Source organism: Ahaetulla prasina, chromosome 6 (assembly GCF_028640845.1).
Source record: "Ahaetulla prasina isolate Xishuangbanna chromosome 6, ASM2864084v1, whole genome shotgun sequence".
NCBI lineage: Eukaryota > Metazoa > Chordata > Lepidosauria > Squamata > Colubridae > Ahaetulla > Ahaetulla prasina.
Window position 1 is genome coordinate 30,864,095 of NC_080544.1, and position 18,510 is coordinate 30,882,604.

The 18,510-nt window shown below is 38.1% G+C and overlaps 1 protein-coding gene across 1 annotated transcript in view; it reads left to right on the forward strand.

Annotated features, from left to right (window-relative positions):
* The window catches only part of MINPP1 (multiple inositol-polyphosphate phosphatase 1), a 30,553-nt gene extending 15,643 nt beyond the window's left edge, over positions 1 to 14,910 (forward strand). Inside the window, exons 4-5 of the mRNA XM_058188133.1 lie at positions 386 to 519; positions 13,563 to 14,910. Of these exons, the coding sequence (XP_058044116.1) occupies positions 386 to 519; positions 13,563 to 13,959 (531 nt within the window). The 3' untranslated portion in view covers positions 13,960 to 14,910. The remainder of the gene's footprint in view (positions 1 to 385; positions 520 to 13,562) is intronic.
* Positions 14,911 to 18,510: the final 3,600 nt, after the last annotated feature.

The following is an 18,510-nucleotide window of genomic DNA, read 5'->3' on the forward strand; positions in this document are numbered from 1 at the left end:
CCTTTTTTTACCACAGTGTTTAAGTGAGTCACTGCAGTTGTTAATTTAATAACACAGTTGTTAGATGAATCTGGTTTCCCCATTGACTTCGCTTGTCAGAAAGTTGGTCACATGATCCGAGGACACTGCAATCGTCATAAAAATGAACCTGTTGCCAAGCATCCAAATTGTGATCATATGATCATGGGAATGTTGCAACGGTTGTAAGTATGAAAATGGGCATAAGTCACTTTTTTCAGTGATGTTGTAACTTTGGTCACGAAATGAACTGTTGTAAGTTGAGGACTTACCTGTATTATCTCTAAGCCATGTAATGTGAAATGTCAGAATATCACATCTAAACTGGCATTTTTAATTCAACAGAATGTTTAATATTTCTTTCTAGGCACTTGAGTATCTGAATGATCTCAAACAGTATTGGAAGAGAGCCTATGGATATAATATTAACAGTCAGTCCAGCTGCGTACTTTTCCAAGATATCTTCAAAAATTTGGACAAGGCAGTTTCAGAGAGTAAAAGGTATTTTTGAAGGGGAGGGGAACATTACTTTGGGACTGATAATTGGTAATAATAGATGGGCTGATTGATACTTGATAGCAATAAATTGGCTCTGACCACTTGAATGTATTTGTATCTAGAATTTCTATCCAACAATTAATAGCATTTTAAAGACTTTAAAAACAAAAGTATGATTTTATTTTTTTTGTGCTGAATAAGCCATAATCTAACATACAGGATTTTTTTAAAGTGCTGTTATAGCAGTTTCCCACTGTTTAAGCAAATAGGGGGTCTCCAACTCCTTACTCTATGCAGTCTTTAAAATGTATATAACAAATTGATTGATCAGTAATACCCTGTTTTCCTCAAAATAAGACCTCCCCTGATAATAAGCCCAATTGGGCTTTTGAGCGCATGGCAATAAGGCCAAGCGCTTATTTCAGGGTTCAAAAAAATATAAGACAGGGTCTTATTTTCGGGAAAACACGGTAGGTACTTATAATGACTACTTATGGTTGTATTTGCCTCATGGTATTTAATGAGGGAGGATGCGGTGGCTCAGTGGCTAAGACGCTGCACTTGTCGATCGAAAGGTCGGCAGATCTGTGGTTTGAATCCCTAGTGCTACGTAACGGGGTGAGCTCCTGTTACTTGTCCCAGCTTCTGCCAACCTAGCAGTTCGAAAGCATGTAAAAATTGCAAGTAGAAAAATAGGGACCACCTTTGCTGGGAAGGTAACAGCATTCCATGTGCCTTTGGCATTTAGTCATGCCAGCCACTTGATCACAGAGACGTCTTCGGACAGTGCTGGCTCTTCGACTTCGAAACGGAGATGAGCACCGCCCCCTAGAGTCAGGAATGACTAGCACATATGTGCGAGGGAAACCTTTACCTTATTTAATTATCACTTCTAATAAATTTGTTTCTTTGAAGATAAAAATGCCGCAGATCCAAATCAAGACAGCAGTAAATATCCCAACTGTAAACCCTTTAATGGCTTCCTTATTACACAGTATCTTCTTACGTTCAGGCACAAATACTAATAAATACATTGATCACCAAAATAAAAAATCTACTTTGGATTCCTAAGTTTTACCTAAATGGTTAACCAGCACATAACATGTTATTGAATAGTAACTATTATGCCTAATTGAAGCATTATTTGGTATATTTAAATTTCATGTGTTATTGCATGAACACTCCCTGGAAATAATGCTGCTAACAGTTTAAAGCTGATGCTACATGTCATGGTCAACAGTTACTATGGATGGATGGATGGCTAGAAGGATCAATCTTTATGCCAGTCAGTAGGCACTTAATCCTAAATAAATAGAGAAGATCAATAAAAAAGGACCTTGAATCATAAAAGGTAGTGGATATAATTTAATTAATTACATTTTTAGAAAAGTTTTTTAAATTACCTTTTTGGAAGTCTTTGAAATAAATATTATGACCAAAAATAAAAAGTAAATTGCCAGTGAGTGTGAAATAATTCACAATTAATTGATTGGGAAATTATGGAAATAAGGTCCATATGTTGGCATAATTGTTGTCCAAAGGATCTTTTTTTCCTCTGTGGGAATATATCTTATAAAAGACAAGTTCCAGAATTGTTGGGTTTTTATATAGATGCCAACATAAAAGTTGTTTATCCTTTTTATGCATTAATAAGATGATTGAGTTTGCGGATGACTCAGGAACATAACCAGCATTCATAATAGTACTAGGGACAAGTGTCCTCTAAATAGACTTTATGTAATGGGTTGCTTATGTTAGGGCTCAAAATGAGATCGTGTGATCGGGGGGGGGAGGGGGGGGGCTCTTGAAGATGATAACTATCTTTTGGGGGGGGGAAATCTGTTGAACCACTAAGCAACCAGTTGTAAGTCGAGGATTACCTGCACTTTCTTCTGCAGTTAAAATTCTAGCCCAGTCTATGACTAGAGGCTCTGACCTTTGATTCTTTGTTAAAGCCCACATGAAAAATCCATGCATGGTGTATATTTCTCAGGAGTTGCCTACACTATTTAACAGGCTTGATTTTGCATATACAGAACGTTTAAGCCTGACTGCAAAGTGGGTGCTGTGGTACAATGACTATTGGAACAGGGTTTTGTACATATCAATTGTATGGCTCACAACTTCTCAAATTGCCCTTGCCTTCATTATGGATGAAGAGTGGAGACCAGGGCTAGAAGCAGCACCACTTTGGCTGTTTCCATTTTGATCCTGAATTCTTACAAATACCAATCAATTTTACCCTGTAAAATTATTTAATGTAAATAAATAAATAATAAATAATACCCATCATTTAACCTGAGTACAAGTAAAACGTTGATACTACACCTCTTCCGCTGTCTCTCTTATAGCTGTTGTATGCAGATTGGCTTCTTCGTTCCATTTATGGTCCAATAACTTTGAAGCTCTCACAGCACAGTCATGGTGGAGTTTGTTCAAACATGCAGTGTGAAAGGAAGGATGTGCAGCAAAGAATGTTTCTGCTTCCAAGCTGCTCTCTGAAGAATAGTAAGCCAAAAGATTACAGAAGCTAAGCTTAGTTGGCTGAATTTGTCATGATTCACGGTAGATAGGCTGTGTTAAACCTTGGTAATCAGGGAACATATTAATGTAGCCATAGTGCTTTCAGAAAGCTATGGAATGAAGGGGTGAATTTCTACTTGAGAAAGAAAAACCAAAATACTCCCAGCCTTTCAATTATGATTAGGAATGCTGTATATGTGTTGGCCTCAGTTTATATTGAAACCATTTAAGGCTGGAATTACAGACGAGTTGTGTACACACTGTTCCACCGCTATTTGGGTTTTAATGAGACTTTCAACCAGGGTGGATTTGATTTAAACCAAGTCAATTTAAATCACAATTTAAGTCATGATTTAAATCACTAGTAAAAAGGCTTGGTTTAAATCAAGTCGATTTAAATCATAATTTTTAAAGAGCAGCTATCATATCTGTCCCCCAGTGGCTCCTCCTCTGAACCACTGTTGACTCACTGACAGTCCCATTCACTTTAATGGGACGGCTGGCAATGCGGCAGTGACACAACAAAGTGAGGGACATGGCAGGCAGCAGGTGAGTGGATGCCCGCTAACAGGCACTGCCATGATGGATGTGAAATGACAGGTACAGATGCATTTCTCTTCAGTCATAGAGTTTGTATTGTACATAGATTTGCAAAACAATGGGATAAAGGAATATTCCTGAACTTTGTTTTATGCTTTATCTCACAGTTACTGCGAAATTGTGTGAATGGATCAATGAAGTGCATGTTATCTCAGCTTGCAGAGCTTGGATTCATTGAATGAGTTTACCATAAATATAAATATTGCAGCATATACAGCCTCATGCTACATAACTAAGCTCCATTTCATGTTTAATAAACAACTGTAAATTATTAATGTATCTTAAATAGAAATCTATCTTTAGTTACATTTTTACTCCAAAAGCATTTTATTAAAATAAATTCGTTAAAAATAAAAAAATCTGATTTAAATTTTTTAAAAATCCGATTTTTTAAATTTGTTTTTTTTTTTAAATCAATTTTTATCCATTTTGCTTTCAACATAGGGTATTCTATCTCCTAACACTTGATGGCAGTGTAAATACAAGATGTTAGCATATATTTTCATAATGCTGCCTTAGGTTATGTTATTCACTGTGTCCATTTCTTCTTTATATTTCTGAACAAATATAAGCCTGACATAGGAAAGGATTAGGTAATTTGGATCTTTTTTTAATAAAGTAGGATAAAGCACAATTGGGTTGAGTGACTTAGAATGTGTAACTTACAGAGTCAAGGTGGTAATAAAGCTACACCTAGAAGACTAAGAAAGGACTAATGGATCAAAGCTAATGTTGCCTTTCTGCTGTTTGAATAGCATCCCATTGAGAAAATGCTCAAAATTGGCTTTGCTGAGACTGTGGCAGGGAGGCAGAGAGGCAGGGAGCAGCCACGTAGTTGGAAAATACAGAGCACATAAGAAAAAAAAAAGACTTTAACCCTAATCCTGTTCAATTCTAAATCAAACAATATTTCAATTACAGAGATTAGGAGTAAAGTTCAACATCCTTTTGGCCTTTCCTTCCTTGATGAGCAAGCTTTCCTAAGAACACTTTCCAGCCTAAACTGAAATGAATGAATTCTTATTCCCAAGGAGACTGATAACTACAGAGACTATTTCAAATGTATTTGGAGTAGGGGACAAAGGGAGCTTTACTTACAAAAACTCAACTAAGCATTGATTTAGGATCTAGTTCCCTGTGCCCTATTGTATCTGATCATCCTAGTACCGTGATGGCGAACCTATGGCACGCATGCCACAGGTGGCATGCAGAGCCATATCTGCGGGCACGTGAGCCGTTGCCCTAGCTCAGCTCCAGCATGCATGCACACGCTGGCCAGCTGGTTTTTGGCTGGCTGCACCCATGCCACACCTTCCCCTCCCAGGAGTCGCCAAACGGCCCGTTTTGGATGCCAGTAAGTACAAGGCAGAGCAGAGCAGAGGCTCTGGGAGGGCGTTTTTGCCCACCTCAGGCTCCAGGAAAGCTGTTGGAGCCTGGGGAGGGTGAAAAACAGGCCTTCCAGAAGTCAAAACTGGGTGTTTCCAGCCTCGGGAGGCTTCAGGGAGGCCTGCTAGGCCCAAAATGAAGTGTGTGGGGGGGTCATGCGTGCATGCGCGGAGGGGGGGAGTAAATTATTGGTGTGGGCACATGAGTGCACAACCCACCCACCCCCGCGCTCCCTCCACTTTTGGCAAACAACGGCAAAAAGGTTAACCATCACTGTCCTAGCAGATGCCGGAACTCAGTGGCTCAGGTGATTATGACACTGGTCAGATGATTAGCAAGCTTGTGTTTGTGGCCCAGTGGCTGCCCCATGGTGGAGTGAGCTCCCATCACTCACTTCAGCTCCTGCCAACTCAGTGGTTTGAAAGTGGGCGATCTCAAGTAGATAGAAGGGTATCACTTTGCAGTAACATAACGGGACATGAAAAGAGCCCCAACTGGACATACCCTGGGCAATAGCACTTCAATGCTTCGGGCACGGAAGTATAGCATCCTTAGAAGATAAACTTCTTGTAAGGCATGATGCATTTAGATTTAAATGCATCTATTAAAAAATTAAGAGAGGCTTATGGTAAACTTTGTTTGATTTTGCTGAAAAAGCATTTCGTAAAGTGGTGTAGAGGTTAAGGTATTGTGCCAGGAAGCCTTAGTCATTCATTAGTTACTCAGCCTAATCTTCCTCATCACGTCTGCTTGCTGTTATGGGAGTAAAAGGAAGGGAGATCCTCTTGTAAGCTGCTTTGAACTCCTGGAGAAAAGGCAGGATATAAATGTAACAAATAAGTAAAATATTGTAAGAAATAATTGTTGAAGCGTGGTCATATTTACCTGCAGAGGCATTTTTTATACTGGATTAGAATCCCTCCATCTATTTGGCAGGAACCACATGGATAGAATAGAATATAAACTTTATTACCGTCATCGACCAGCAATAGACATACAATAAATTAAAAATAATACTGGCATTAATCATGAATAATAGCATCCCTGTTATGAAAATACATGATCTCAAACCGTTAGTGTCACTCCCTAATTTATATGAGTGGAGAGCCAATAAGTATGTGGGTAAATGTATTTTTTCAAAAATTGTTATAAATATCTCCAAAAAATTGGTACAAGTTGACATTTATAATTCTGTAACCAATTTTTTCTTGTGGACATTGCAGCGACACAGAATTTTGCCACTGCACGCGTGGTAGCCGGGTTTGAGTCTCAGAGGAGAAAGCCTACATAAAGTCATCTGTCCTCCCTGGCAATCTCTCTAGTAAGGGGAGAATATATATTGACCTACATACTCTGTCTAACTCACAGTACAATAAAACAGGAACCACATGGATGATTTTGGTGCTCAGATGAACTGCATTTATACAGAATGGAAACTGAATCAGATGATTGAAATACTGGCTCTGGGAGTTGAAGTCCACAAGTCAAAAAATGGGCCATAGTTCCCCGTCCCTGCTCCGTACTGAAACCCAAGAGATCTTTAAATTGATAGTTAGTGGTGTTTGCAGAGAGGAAAGAGGTTTTACTTATTGTACTTCTACTTATTTTCTTAAAATGTTTACATAAAACAAGTACAGGTAGTCCTCAACTTAAAATCGTTCATTTAGTGAACGTTGGAAGTTATAGTGGCACTGAAAAAAGTGACATATGCTCATTTAACGGCTGTTGCAGCATCCCCATGGTCTCATCAGCAAAATTTGGATGCTTGGGGACTAGTTCATATTTATGATGGTTACAGTGTCCCAGGGTTATGCGAGTTTTGTGACTTTCTGACAAGCAAAGTCAGTGGAGAAGCTAGATTCACTTTATGGCTGTATTACTGACTTAACAACTGCAGTGATTCATTTAACAACTATGGTAAGAAAGATAAAATGGAGTAGAATTCATATAATTATCTCGCTCAGCATCGAAAAAATTGGGCTCAGTTATGGTTATAAGCTGAGAACTGACTGTAAAACTATAGCAGATTAGGGGGCTATGAGTGAGCTGGGTGGTCTATAAGTATTCTACTATTAAAACCATCATCCTCTTCCAACAAGAGATGAGGGTGAAATTAATGCGGAGAAGTTAGAAGTTTTGTTGTCTCCAATTAGATGGTTGAGCTGGAAAATCCCACAGCAAAAGAATGTAGGAGCATATTTTTGCCCATTATATCTGAGATTCAGGATGGGGCCAAAAAGTCTTGGGATAACTAGAACCAACAATGTCTAGCATTGATGGTGTTACCTACTTTGGGTAATGAAATGTATGCAAAAAAACCAACCAAGCTCAGGGAGCACCAAGGACACTTCAGTTCAACCCTGAGCCACAAATAGTCTCTTTTATTAGAACTAGAACTAGTTAAGGTAAAATTGGTAGGGGAAGTTTGAGTAGACACTTCAATAGCCTTCGGTCCCATTTTCTGCCACTGTAATTCTTTATTTCTTTGCTCATCCTGTTAACAGGTTAATGATTTCTGGCTTTCATATGCAGATTCAACCTTACCTGCTTTGTGTACTTAATCTGTATCTTACATGTTGGCTTTATTACTTTTCTTGAAATACAGATGCTTTATTCTTACGCTCCAAAACCACCGGAGCTTGGTAAATTTGGTTAAACGGAAACACTGGAGCCTTTTAAGTGAAAGTTTAATCCTTGGGAAGGGGAATTTTCTCTCATTATTTCCCAGTTTCCAAATGAGAGGGAACCTTTCTACAATGGAATGCAGAAAATATATCTATTGTCCTAAAATATTTATAATGACAACAGAACAATGACCTTCAGTAACATCTCCATTTGTGCTTTTGATTATATGCAAGTTTTTTTCATGAGGGCCATTCCTAAAACAGAAGGTAGAGGCAAGACAAAAACTAAATTGGATTTAATTTAGTTTGTATGAATTTTATATAGTTACTAAGTGGTTAAGGCTAGAAAGATAAGGGACAGTGATTTTTAATGTCATCTGAAAGCTAACTGAGTCACCTTGAACTAGTAACACAGTCTCGGCCCAACTCACTTACCTCACAGAGTTCTTATGGAGAAAATAGGAGAAATGTGTTGAATATGTTCACTTCATTGGATTATTTGTTAAAAAAAAAAATAAAGGCAGGATACAGATGATAAATAAAAATAGTTACGTTCCATTTACATATATTTTCTGCCATTGGAGCCAAAGAAAGGTAACAATATTGTAAGGAAGTAAGAAATAATTAAATTTTATTATCTGTCACATTAAAACTTAACAGTTCAACAGTACCTATTGGAAGACTTCTAGAGATTACACCCAAGGCTTTGGCAGCAGATTAGGGAAGCTTATGATCTTCTGATTTATAATGTGGAAGGAAAACTCATTCTTGTTGACCAGTTAGTACATAGAATAATCTAAAAATATCAAAACGGCAAATTGCCTTAAAAAAAAAGATAAGGTAAAGTAAAGGTAAAGGTTCCCCTCGCACATACGTGCTAGTTGTTGCCGACTCTAGGGGGCAGTGCTCATCTCCGTTTCAAAGCCGAAGAGCCAACGCTGTCCGAAGATGTCTCCGTGGTCATGTGGCCGGCATGACTCAACGCCAAAGGCGCACGGAACGCTGTTACCTTCCCATCACAGGTGGTCCCTATTTTTTCTACTTGCATTTTTATGTGCTTTCGAAACTGCTAGGTTGGCAGAAGCTGGGACAAGTAATGGGAGCTCACCCCATTACACGGCAGCACTAGGGATTCGAACCGCCGAGCTGCCGACCTTTCGATTGACAAACTCAATGTCCTAGCCCCTGAGCCACCGCGTCCCCATAAAAAAAAAGATACTGTAAAACAAAAAACAGTTCTAGACAATTTTATTCTTGGCAGCTCTGCGGGTTCACACACCAAAGAGGTCCAACCTAATCATTAGAAAAACATCAGTTTGTTAGCTCAAATTGGATATTTCTATCCAGGCTGCCAGCTTTCTTTCCCTCAAGTTCAGACCCTGGTTCTCTGGAAGCAACTCCTTCTATCCATATGAGTTGTCAGTTGTCCTTAAATGCAGGTAAAAGAAAAGGTTGGAGTTAAAGTTAAAACTTTGTGTTGATTGATTAGATACTTTTGCTTAACATGCTTTTGGGGAAGTGAATGTGTTCCAGGGAAAATCCTTATGAAGAGTTGAGAAAGACATATTTTTTGAATAGCAATCAAGGTTTGTTGACCTAAGTGGGTTGGGACCCTTATGTTGTTATGGTTCAAACAGGATTGTCAAACATAACCCTTTGCCTTAATAAAATAAAAAGAACATATTTGTGTTTATAGCTTAATACACAGAAAACTTATTACAGAAATCTGTCTTTCTAGGGTAATTTGTATCTGTTTTGGATCATTTGTTCAAGAATCGGAGCTCATTTATATTACTTTAGGAAACTACTTAATTGAATCTCTGTTGCATAGAACTGGTCAATATTTTAGTAAATCCCAAATCCTCCTAGTCATGGGTATTATGAGAATTTAATATTAGAGTGGTGAGGAACTCTATTTTCAGTAAAGGAAATAAGCCAGGACTAAATGCATCCTGACTGAAGACTCTAATATTGGTTGTTACAAAATCTTGTAAATGAATTTGGCCGACTACAAAATTGTGCCCCACTAATATATTTTAGAATGGAAAATGTGGATTGATTATATTCAAAATAAGTATCAGATAAAAAAATATCGAATAGCATATGAGTAAATTTAGGAAATATTTTGTATTAGATATATTTCTGAAGGAGAGGGGAATTGAGAGTGTGATTATGTGTAGAGTGACTAGAGATTATAATTTAGGATTTATTTTGGATTATGATTGTTAGTTTTGATACCCTGCATTTTGTTCTGGGAAGTCGGGGTGGGGGTAAGGGGAGGGAATTGGGGGTTGAGGTAGAGGATGGAGTGATGGTTAATGTACAGGGATTATTGAAGATGTATAAATATAATTAATGTAGGGTCGGGTCTGCCCAGTTACCATTTTAGAACGGTGGGGAGGGAGAAAAGAGGAGAGAGTAGGAGGTAGGAAAGAGGAGAAGAGGAAGGAAGAGGGAGAAGGAAGGTGTAGGGTGGAGGGAGGAGAGGATGTAGATAAGAGAAGGAGAGGAAGGTCTGGAAAGTAGAAGAAGGTAGAAGAGGGAAGAGTGTTAAAAAGGGGGGTGGTGACTGGGCAAGCCCGACTAATTGTATATAACTGTACATTGGATGAGCTGTTTGATATGATTGTAAAAATAAAACTTTTCTATGAAAAAAAACAAAAAACAAAATTGTGCCCCACTATATTTGTTGAGTCATTGATTATTACATAAAGTACAGTTCGCTCATTCATACAGCATGTTAAGCCAAAACTAATAAACTTCATTATGGCTTAGTGCAATCACAGTAAGTTTCTCACCCTTCCTTTCCTTTCAGAAATATATCTCTTGACTAATTGTGCTAGCCTGATTTTATATTAAAATAAGTATATCAGTAATGCTGTGTAATGAGATAATAAAAGCAATATACCGTATATACTCGAGTATAAGCCGAGTTTTTCAGCACGTTTTTTGTGCTGAAAAACGTCCCCTCGGCTTATACTCGAGTATATACGGCTTATACTCGAGTTTTTTTTTTTCTTCTTTTTTTCACATTATACCGGATGGTGCAAACTTGGCGGGCTTTTGCATTAGCGCGGGGAAGCCCTGCCGGTGCAGTGAGAGGGCGGGGCGGGGGAGCCGCCAGCCTTCTCGGCTGAGGGAGGGAGGCTTTCCCTGACCGGTAGCTGCCTCATTTCCCTCCCTCGGCTTATACTCGAGTCCCCAGTTTACCCCAGTTTTTTGGGGTAAAATTGGGGACCTCGGCTTATACTCGGATCGGCTTATATTCGAGTATATACGGTACTACAAATGTGGCAATCAAACAATTAACTGACCTTTGTTGCCTTTTACATGATATTATAGACCAGCCCATATAACTAAAAGCATTCCTTTGATAATTTTAAACTATGGACTTGTTAGCTCAGAATGGCAAATCTGCAGGATGTTGTGGCTTGTGAAAACATCCTCTGAATTTTCCCAGTAATATGAGCAGCTAAACAAACCAGAAATAGAATGTATGTAGTATTGGGTTAAACTATGGAGTCCTTAGTGCTCTCTAAGCTTGGTTGTTTGCTTACAGATTCCAAAGATGCTTTTTTTTCCCCCAAGAGTCAACTGGTCTTTTTGGGGTTTTTTTGAAGAAGTTTCACTTCTCATCCAAGAAGCTTCTCCAGTTTGACTGATGGTGGGGAATGGAAGGATTTGTACTCCTTGCAGACAGCTAGTCATTTACATTCTTTTAAAGAGTCGTTGAGGCCACTTGGAGGTTTATCTGTGTCCTCAGGGTCACCTGAGTGGTGCAAATGGGTGTGGAACCTTCTTGGAACTGTTGAAAGGACTGTGTTGTAGACTGGAGATAGATCATGTCGTATCCCTCCCCCTCTGTTGAGAGAGAGGGCTGTTCAATTTTGAGATAGATGGCAACCAGAAAGTCCATTTGCCTCTTGAAAAAAAGCACCTTTGGGACAACCAAGACCTGGATGACTGAGAATCTCCATAGACATTTGCTTGCAGAGGTTTCATTACTCAACTAGGTAACTTTGACTGACTGTGGAGTTTGATTACTAGCACTGAGGATGTTACCTAATCAGAAATGAAGCAACTCTAAGCAAACAATCAAGGTCAGAGAGCATCAAGGACTCCATAGAGCAGAAGTAATTTGTTTTAATGTATCATCTGAATTGGGTAATTGATCGTATCAATCTCAAATAACACAGGATCCAAAAACAAGGGCTTCCTGGGTTACCATCTGGTTTGTGTCGGAACAGTAAGCTACGACTTCTAGTCTTGATAACGTATCTAGCCAGACTTCCCTACCCTTCAGATCCCATCATCTTACAGTCTGTATGGGCTTTGACTGCTTGGTTGAATAGAGAGAGTCATAGTCTACCACATTTAAAGAGTACCAGGATAGGAAGGATTAAGGCCGGTTTCTAATTTGTAATCCACTCCAGATCTCAGTAATCTGTGCACTAATCCATATTGTTAGCATATTCAAAACTTTAAACGAAGTACTAGTGCACATATCACATTAGGCTGTTAAAAAAAATCACTTTAGATGTGGCTTATCTATATACTTAGAAACCCTCCCAGAATGTAGAAATGGGCTCAGCCAATAGGTTTTTATAGCAATGAACTACAGATTGGAATTTATGTACCTACAGTATTTTATACTGTACCATCTCTGTAATGCTTTATAGTATTCAGGCTTTGTATCATCTGCTTTCTACGGCACCCTTATCTTAGGGACTCACAAAATTCCAAAGTTTGCATGAATAGCTTATTTATAATCTAACAAAAGGGCTAGCAAATGCATTTTCAGCTTAACTAAATGTGGCAGACCCTAGAAAAAATGCATCTTGAAAAGCGTTTAAAGGAAAACTATGTTTGCTCTCACGTGCATATTTAAAGAGGCATTTTGTGAAGCAAGGGAGACTGGGTGCAATAATTTAATGGAACCAGAGAAATTAGAAATACATAAAAGGAAGTCATAGACAAGAATATCTTAAGATACCCTAGCAGGGAGGGTACCTTTGTTTTTATGAATTGCCATGAGCAGCCTAGTAATTGTATGAGATAGGCAGCCACATAAATCCTATAAATAAATAAATGGATGAAAAGAAAGCAATCAGGGCTTTAGGCATTTCTTAAAGTAAGGACAAGCTGTATCTGCAGAAAAAAACCCCCAATCCTTTAGAGCAGGGGTCTCCAAGCTTGGCAACTTTAAGACTTGTGGACTTCAACTCCCAGAATTCCTCAGCCCACTTTGCTGGGAGTTGAAGTCTACAAGTCTTAAAGTTGCCAAGGTTGGAGACCCCTCCTTTAGAGCAGAGGTGGGGAACAACAGCCCCTTTATGACTTGTGGACTTCGACTCCCAGAATTCCTGAGCCAAGCTGGCTCAGGAATTCTGGGAGTTGACGTCCACAATTCATAAAAGGGCCATCATTTCCCACCTCTGCTTTAGATATATAAATATGTAGAGTCTCATCTTTGTGTACTGGTTAAGATGCTGGGCAAAAAAACCAGGATATTGAATTCTAGGCTTTCTTTAAGCATGAAAACAGGATGGGTGACTTGGGCCAGCCACTCCCTCCCAGCCTAGCCCACTCAAGTTAGTTGCAAATATGTCAGGAAACTGGCCTCTACCAGAGACTGTGTTGTTGTTTTTTGAGGTACTTAAGGTAGGATTTTAAAAATGAGCGCTATTTTGAGGAACTGGCCATTATTTGAATGTATTATTTGATCAAAGCATGACTTTTTTGCAACTGAATTGATCCTCTTAGCTTCAAATCACTACGATTAAATCTAGGTTTTCTACTACATAGCAGATTTGACTACAGCACCTACCATCATCACAAAATAGTAGTTTCCTATTCATCCGAACTTGGATAAATTTGAGTAATCATTTCTTTCTTGATTTTTTAACTTTCCAGGTCAAAACCTATTTCTTCGCCGGTGATCATCCAATTTGGACATGCAGAAACTCTTCAGCCACTACTCTCACTCATGGGCTATTTTAAAGACAAAGTGCCTCTTAATGCCAGCAACTATCGCAGTCAGTCGAAACGCAAGTTCCGTAGTGGTCGTATCGTCCCTTATGCCGCCAACTTGTTATTTGTGCTTTATCATTGTGATCAAGCTAGTTCTCCTAAAGACGAGTATAAAGTTCAAATTCTTCTCAACGAGAAGCTCCTGCCATTTACGTACTCGGGGAAAACCGTTTCTTTGTACACCAAACTGAAAAACCATTATAAACGTTCCCTTCAGAATTGTGACTTTACCAAAGTGTGCAGTATCAAAAAAAATGGTACTAGCATTAATTCGTTATAAAGGAACATTGTAAAAAAAAAAGATCACCAATGTTTCAGCGTGTGCATATTTTTGGCAAATGGTAATATTTTTGATTTTGCTGTTAAGACTGGTGCACTGCTGATGCTGCAGTATTTAGAAAAGTCCTTAAATGTATATTTTCATTTTTTAATAGTGGCATCAAACCTGGAGCCTGAAAGAAAGAAAGGCATACCGGATATTTCCAAAGCTTGAAAAAACTGATGATCTGTTCATCAAAAATAACTCTCTCTCTCCCTTTCCTAAATCAGGAATGATTCAAAAGTAATGCACATTCAGCTTATTCCATTATGCTGGCTGTGGTCTACTGTGAATAGTTCTAGAGTTAATGAAAATGAAAAATGGTTGCTGGAATGCTACCTTATTAAAAAAAAAAAGGTGGATTTCAACAAGTATTTCTTACATTTGATTCCAAGGGACTTTCACATATTCCTATTAATTTCAGGGGACTTTTGAGGCCGTGTGAATTGCCTAAATATTTATTTCTCTTTATTCCATTTCAAAGGTTTAGCATACATTTGGGCAGCCCAGTGGTAACTGACCATTCCATGATGCAGTTGTTTGTTTTTAATGGTAGACTTTGTCCAGTAATAATGTTCATCTTTTAGGACCAGAAAAAGAAGGCTTGTGAACTTGCCATTTGGACAAAGGCCATTCCAGTTTCAGTATTTAACTATTCCAATTGTCTTCTTCAATATTCATATTGAAGTTGAAGAATTAGTGGATTTTATTCCAGATTCAAAAAGATAGTTATTTTGTACAGCAGGTGATTTAAAAAAACAACAACATGAAAAATGGCCTGAAATTTTTGGGTGTGAAAGAGAGGACTTACAGTGGGAAATGAGAAATGTCTACCATTCTAACTCCGAAACATCACTTCAAACCCCAAAGACAACATCAAACTTTTGAAATAAAGTCCATTTTGCTTCTGTATCTCTGCATTTCAACCTCATAATGTTAGAGGGACAAATACAAGTTATTAAGACTGCTTCCAGTACAAGGGCGATTAGCTGCCAACTCCTGTTTAGAGAGTAGGTTCTATTGCATGTTATAAAGACAGTATATGGTGCTTTTGTGAAAATTCTCATATATCAGTATTTTTCAAACTTGACAATTTTAAAATGAGTCAGTTTCAATTTCCTGAATTCCCCAGCCAGCATGCTGAATTCATTTTATCAAGAAAACGTTTTTTAGATTCTTTCTTTTAAAGAATCACTTGTGAACAACAGTTGCTACCTTAAAATGTTGAGTATGTATGAGTATGATATGTATATAAGATCAAATATAGAAGCAAGAGGTTTCATGCTTAAGCAAAAATCTGATTAGAATTCATTTTAAATCAGCTTGTGTGTCTTAACAAAAGCAATTTGAATTAAATGTACTAAATTAGAATTACAGTAGAGTTTGAAGAAAGCGATTTTAAACTTGCTTTACGGTAGCAGGGTAGATAGACTCAGAGGAGTGATGAGTGTACTACTGAAAAATTGGAAAAACCAGGTTGGAAAAAAATCTTATTTCTGTGGTTACTGAGAATTGACACTAATTTAAAGGAACATAGTCAATTAATCAAGAACCCTGTTTCAGAATATCGATCATTAAACCTATTAGTACAATTAAAATCATTATTATAGGCAAAAGACTCATAGCTGCCTTGATTTTAGAACATTCCATTGCTTTTGTGGTCTTTCATTAAGTGGAATATAGCATGTGTGTTAAATATGTTACTGAATGTAAACTGGATAAGGCTTTAAGAGGTATATAGTTCTCTTCTTGCAATTCAGGTTTTCCTTTTGCAAGCCCTTGTTAAACAGATAATTCATCATATGACTCAAATTCGCTGTCATTTGACAGTATATTATATTGGCAGTATATTAAAGTCTTATATTGAGGTTTAACTATGTGAGGGAAATGTTTTGATGGATCAAGAAGTTCAAGTATAACTAACATTGCCAAGCAGTCAGTTATGCAGGTTAAATTCAAACAAGTTTAATTACTATTTTCTGCTTGATCTGCTTTGTGTGGGAATTTGATGCAGATTAAAGGTGAAGATGGATTCCAGGACACACATTGGCAATAAAAAAATTTAGAGAGTGGGAAGACAGGAGATTTCATGCAGAGAGGAGGACTTAGTGAATGGGAGGTGGGGAAGCAGCTGCCTCCCCTCCCATTCCTTAAGTCCTGCATGAGATCTCTTATTCCCATTTACTCATGAAAAATAAACTCAGATGAGGATAATTATTGATTATGGAGAAAGGACTTCCTTTTGTGCTTGGAGTTGAGTTTTGTTCCTTCTCTCCTTATTCTTCTTTGGTGACAGTTTTTTACAGCTGTTGAATTTGCAGTGTTATGAAAATCAAAGCCTTGATAGAAAGTACATTTAAAAAAACTATGTCTAGATTTATTCCATTTAGAGTGCTTTAGCAAAGGCATTATGTTACATTATTTCTGCTTTATAAATAATCCATTAGGGGACAGGAAGAGAGTAACACCTAAAATGTTTACCTAATTTTGCCTAACTTTGCATTTGTTTAAATCAAATATTGGTCTGAAAAAAAGGAGACTCAACCTCGTGTAAAGTGTGCAGCAGAGAAGTGCTTCTCTTTTCATTCTCTAAATGTAGAACATTTTAGCATTGCTTTAAACAGGTCTAGATGGACACAGATTGTTTTCAAGGTTTTTGAAATGTTATTGAAATTCTTTCCCATAACTAAGAACAGCTTGCCCCTGTCAGATCTAATTGTTCTGAAAGCATACTTCATCCGTTTCACTTAAAAACAAAATCTTAGAGTTCATCAAAGAAGAGGGAGCCAAGCTATTCTCCAAAGCACCTGAGGGCAGGACAAGAAGCAATGGGTAGAAACTGTAATCAAGGAGAAAAGCAACTTAGAACCAGAGGTGGGTTTCAGCAGGTTCTGACCAGTTCTGGAGAACCGGTAGCGGAAATTGTGAGTAGTTTGGAGAACCGGTAGTAAAAATTCTGACTGATCCTGCATCTATTCTTTGCCTCCCAAATCCCAGCTGATTGAGAGGAAATGGGGATTTTGCAGTATCCTTCCCCTGGATTGGGGAGGAAATGGAGATTTTACAGTATCCTTTCGCTGCCATGCCCACCAAGCCACACCCACAGAACCGGTAGTAAAAAAAATTGAAACCCACCACTGCTTAGAACTAAGGAGAAATTTCCTGACAGTTAGAATAATTAATCAGTGGAACAACTTGCCTCCAGAACTTGTGAATGCTCCAACACTGGAAGTTTTTAAGAAGATGTTGGATAACCATTTGTCTGAAGTGGTGTAGGGTTTCCTGTCTAAGTAGGAGGTTGGACTAGAAGACCTCCAAGGTCCCTTCCAACTCTGCTATTCTGTTCTGTTCTATTCTGTTCTATCTTATCCATTTAATGTTCGTGACAACATGTTGTGTAACAGTCCCTTTTCATTATGATGAAAATGTTTACTCAAGATAAATTACTGTAGACTATTGGAAGACCTGAAGGACCAGGTTGGACACAGATCAAACTGGAAAAGGTCTAAAGTATCTGTGGTCACTAAGAGCCAACACTGATTTGTTGATATATAAGCAAATGTTGGTCATAGGAGTTAACTTCTCTATAAAAATGGATCATGTGTTTAAAACGAGGAAGAGCGGTGGAGATCTGATTCAGTTGATGACTAACAAACCACAAAGAATGGCTGGAGAATCTCCTGGAGCAAGAGAAGCATTTTTGTAGCAGGAAAAAAAATATTTCGGTCCTTTTATACTTTGTAGAATTGCAAAGTAGGTACTTGAAAGCAATAAATACATATTTGAATGAGAGTAGATAATGGAACTATGAGAAGGTTTCAGTTTCTTTCAGAATAATATTCCCAATATAGAGGGGAGAGATTAGGGCCGAATTATGTACTTCTAGGCAGGAGCTGGAATGACTGACAGGAGCTTGCCCCACCATTCAGCAGCACTCGGGTTGTCTTAGGCTAGCAAACTGAGTATTGAGGTGAGGTTAAGTGACGGACCATATACAATAATGAAAACAAATCTAACTGTTTAAAAATAGTATTTTCCAAACTTGGCCACTTTTAAGATCTATGGAATTTCCCAACCAGCAAGAACAAAGAAATGTTGGAGAGAGTTGTTTATATTGGGCCATTAATTCCCTCTCTACAACCAGTGAGAGCTGCAATTTGAACATCTCTAAAGCTTGATAAGTTCCTCTCTTCTGGAGGATGCCAATGTTGGAAAGGCACCGAAGACAGTTAACCCAGATTTGTGGTGTTCTCTCACCGCCACGTTTAAGAGCTAAGCAGAAAGCAACATGGGTTTTCCCCCTAGTCAAACTTCTTGAATCATTCCGTTCTTTTTTATCTATCTCTTGCTATTTCCTTGTTAAAGGAGGGGGGGAAAGTCTGCAAAAATTAGGTTTAACGGCATCCTGGGTTTTTATTTCAAACCCAGGAATTCTCTGATTTGGTCTTAAAAAGGAACACATATTCTCGGCTGATTTGATTAGAAAAGAAATTATCACCTTAAACATCACAA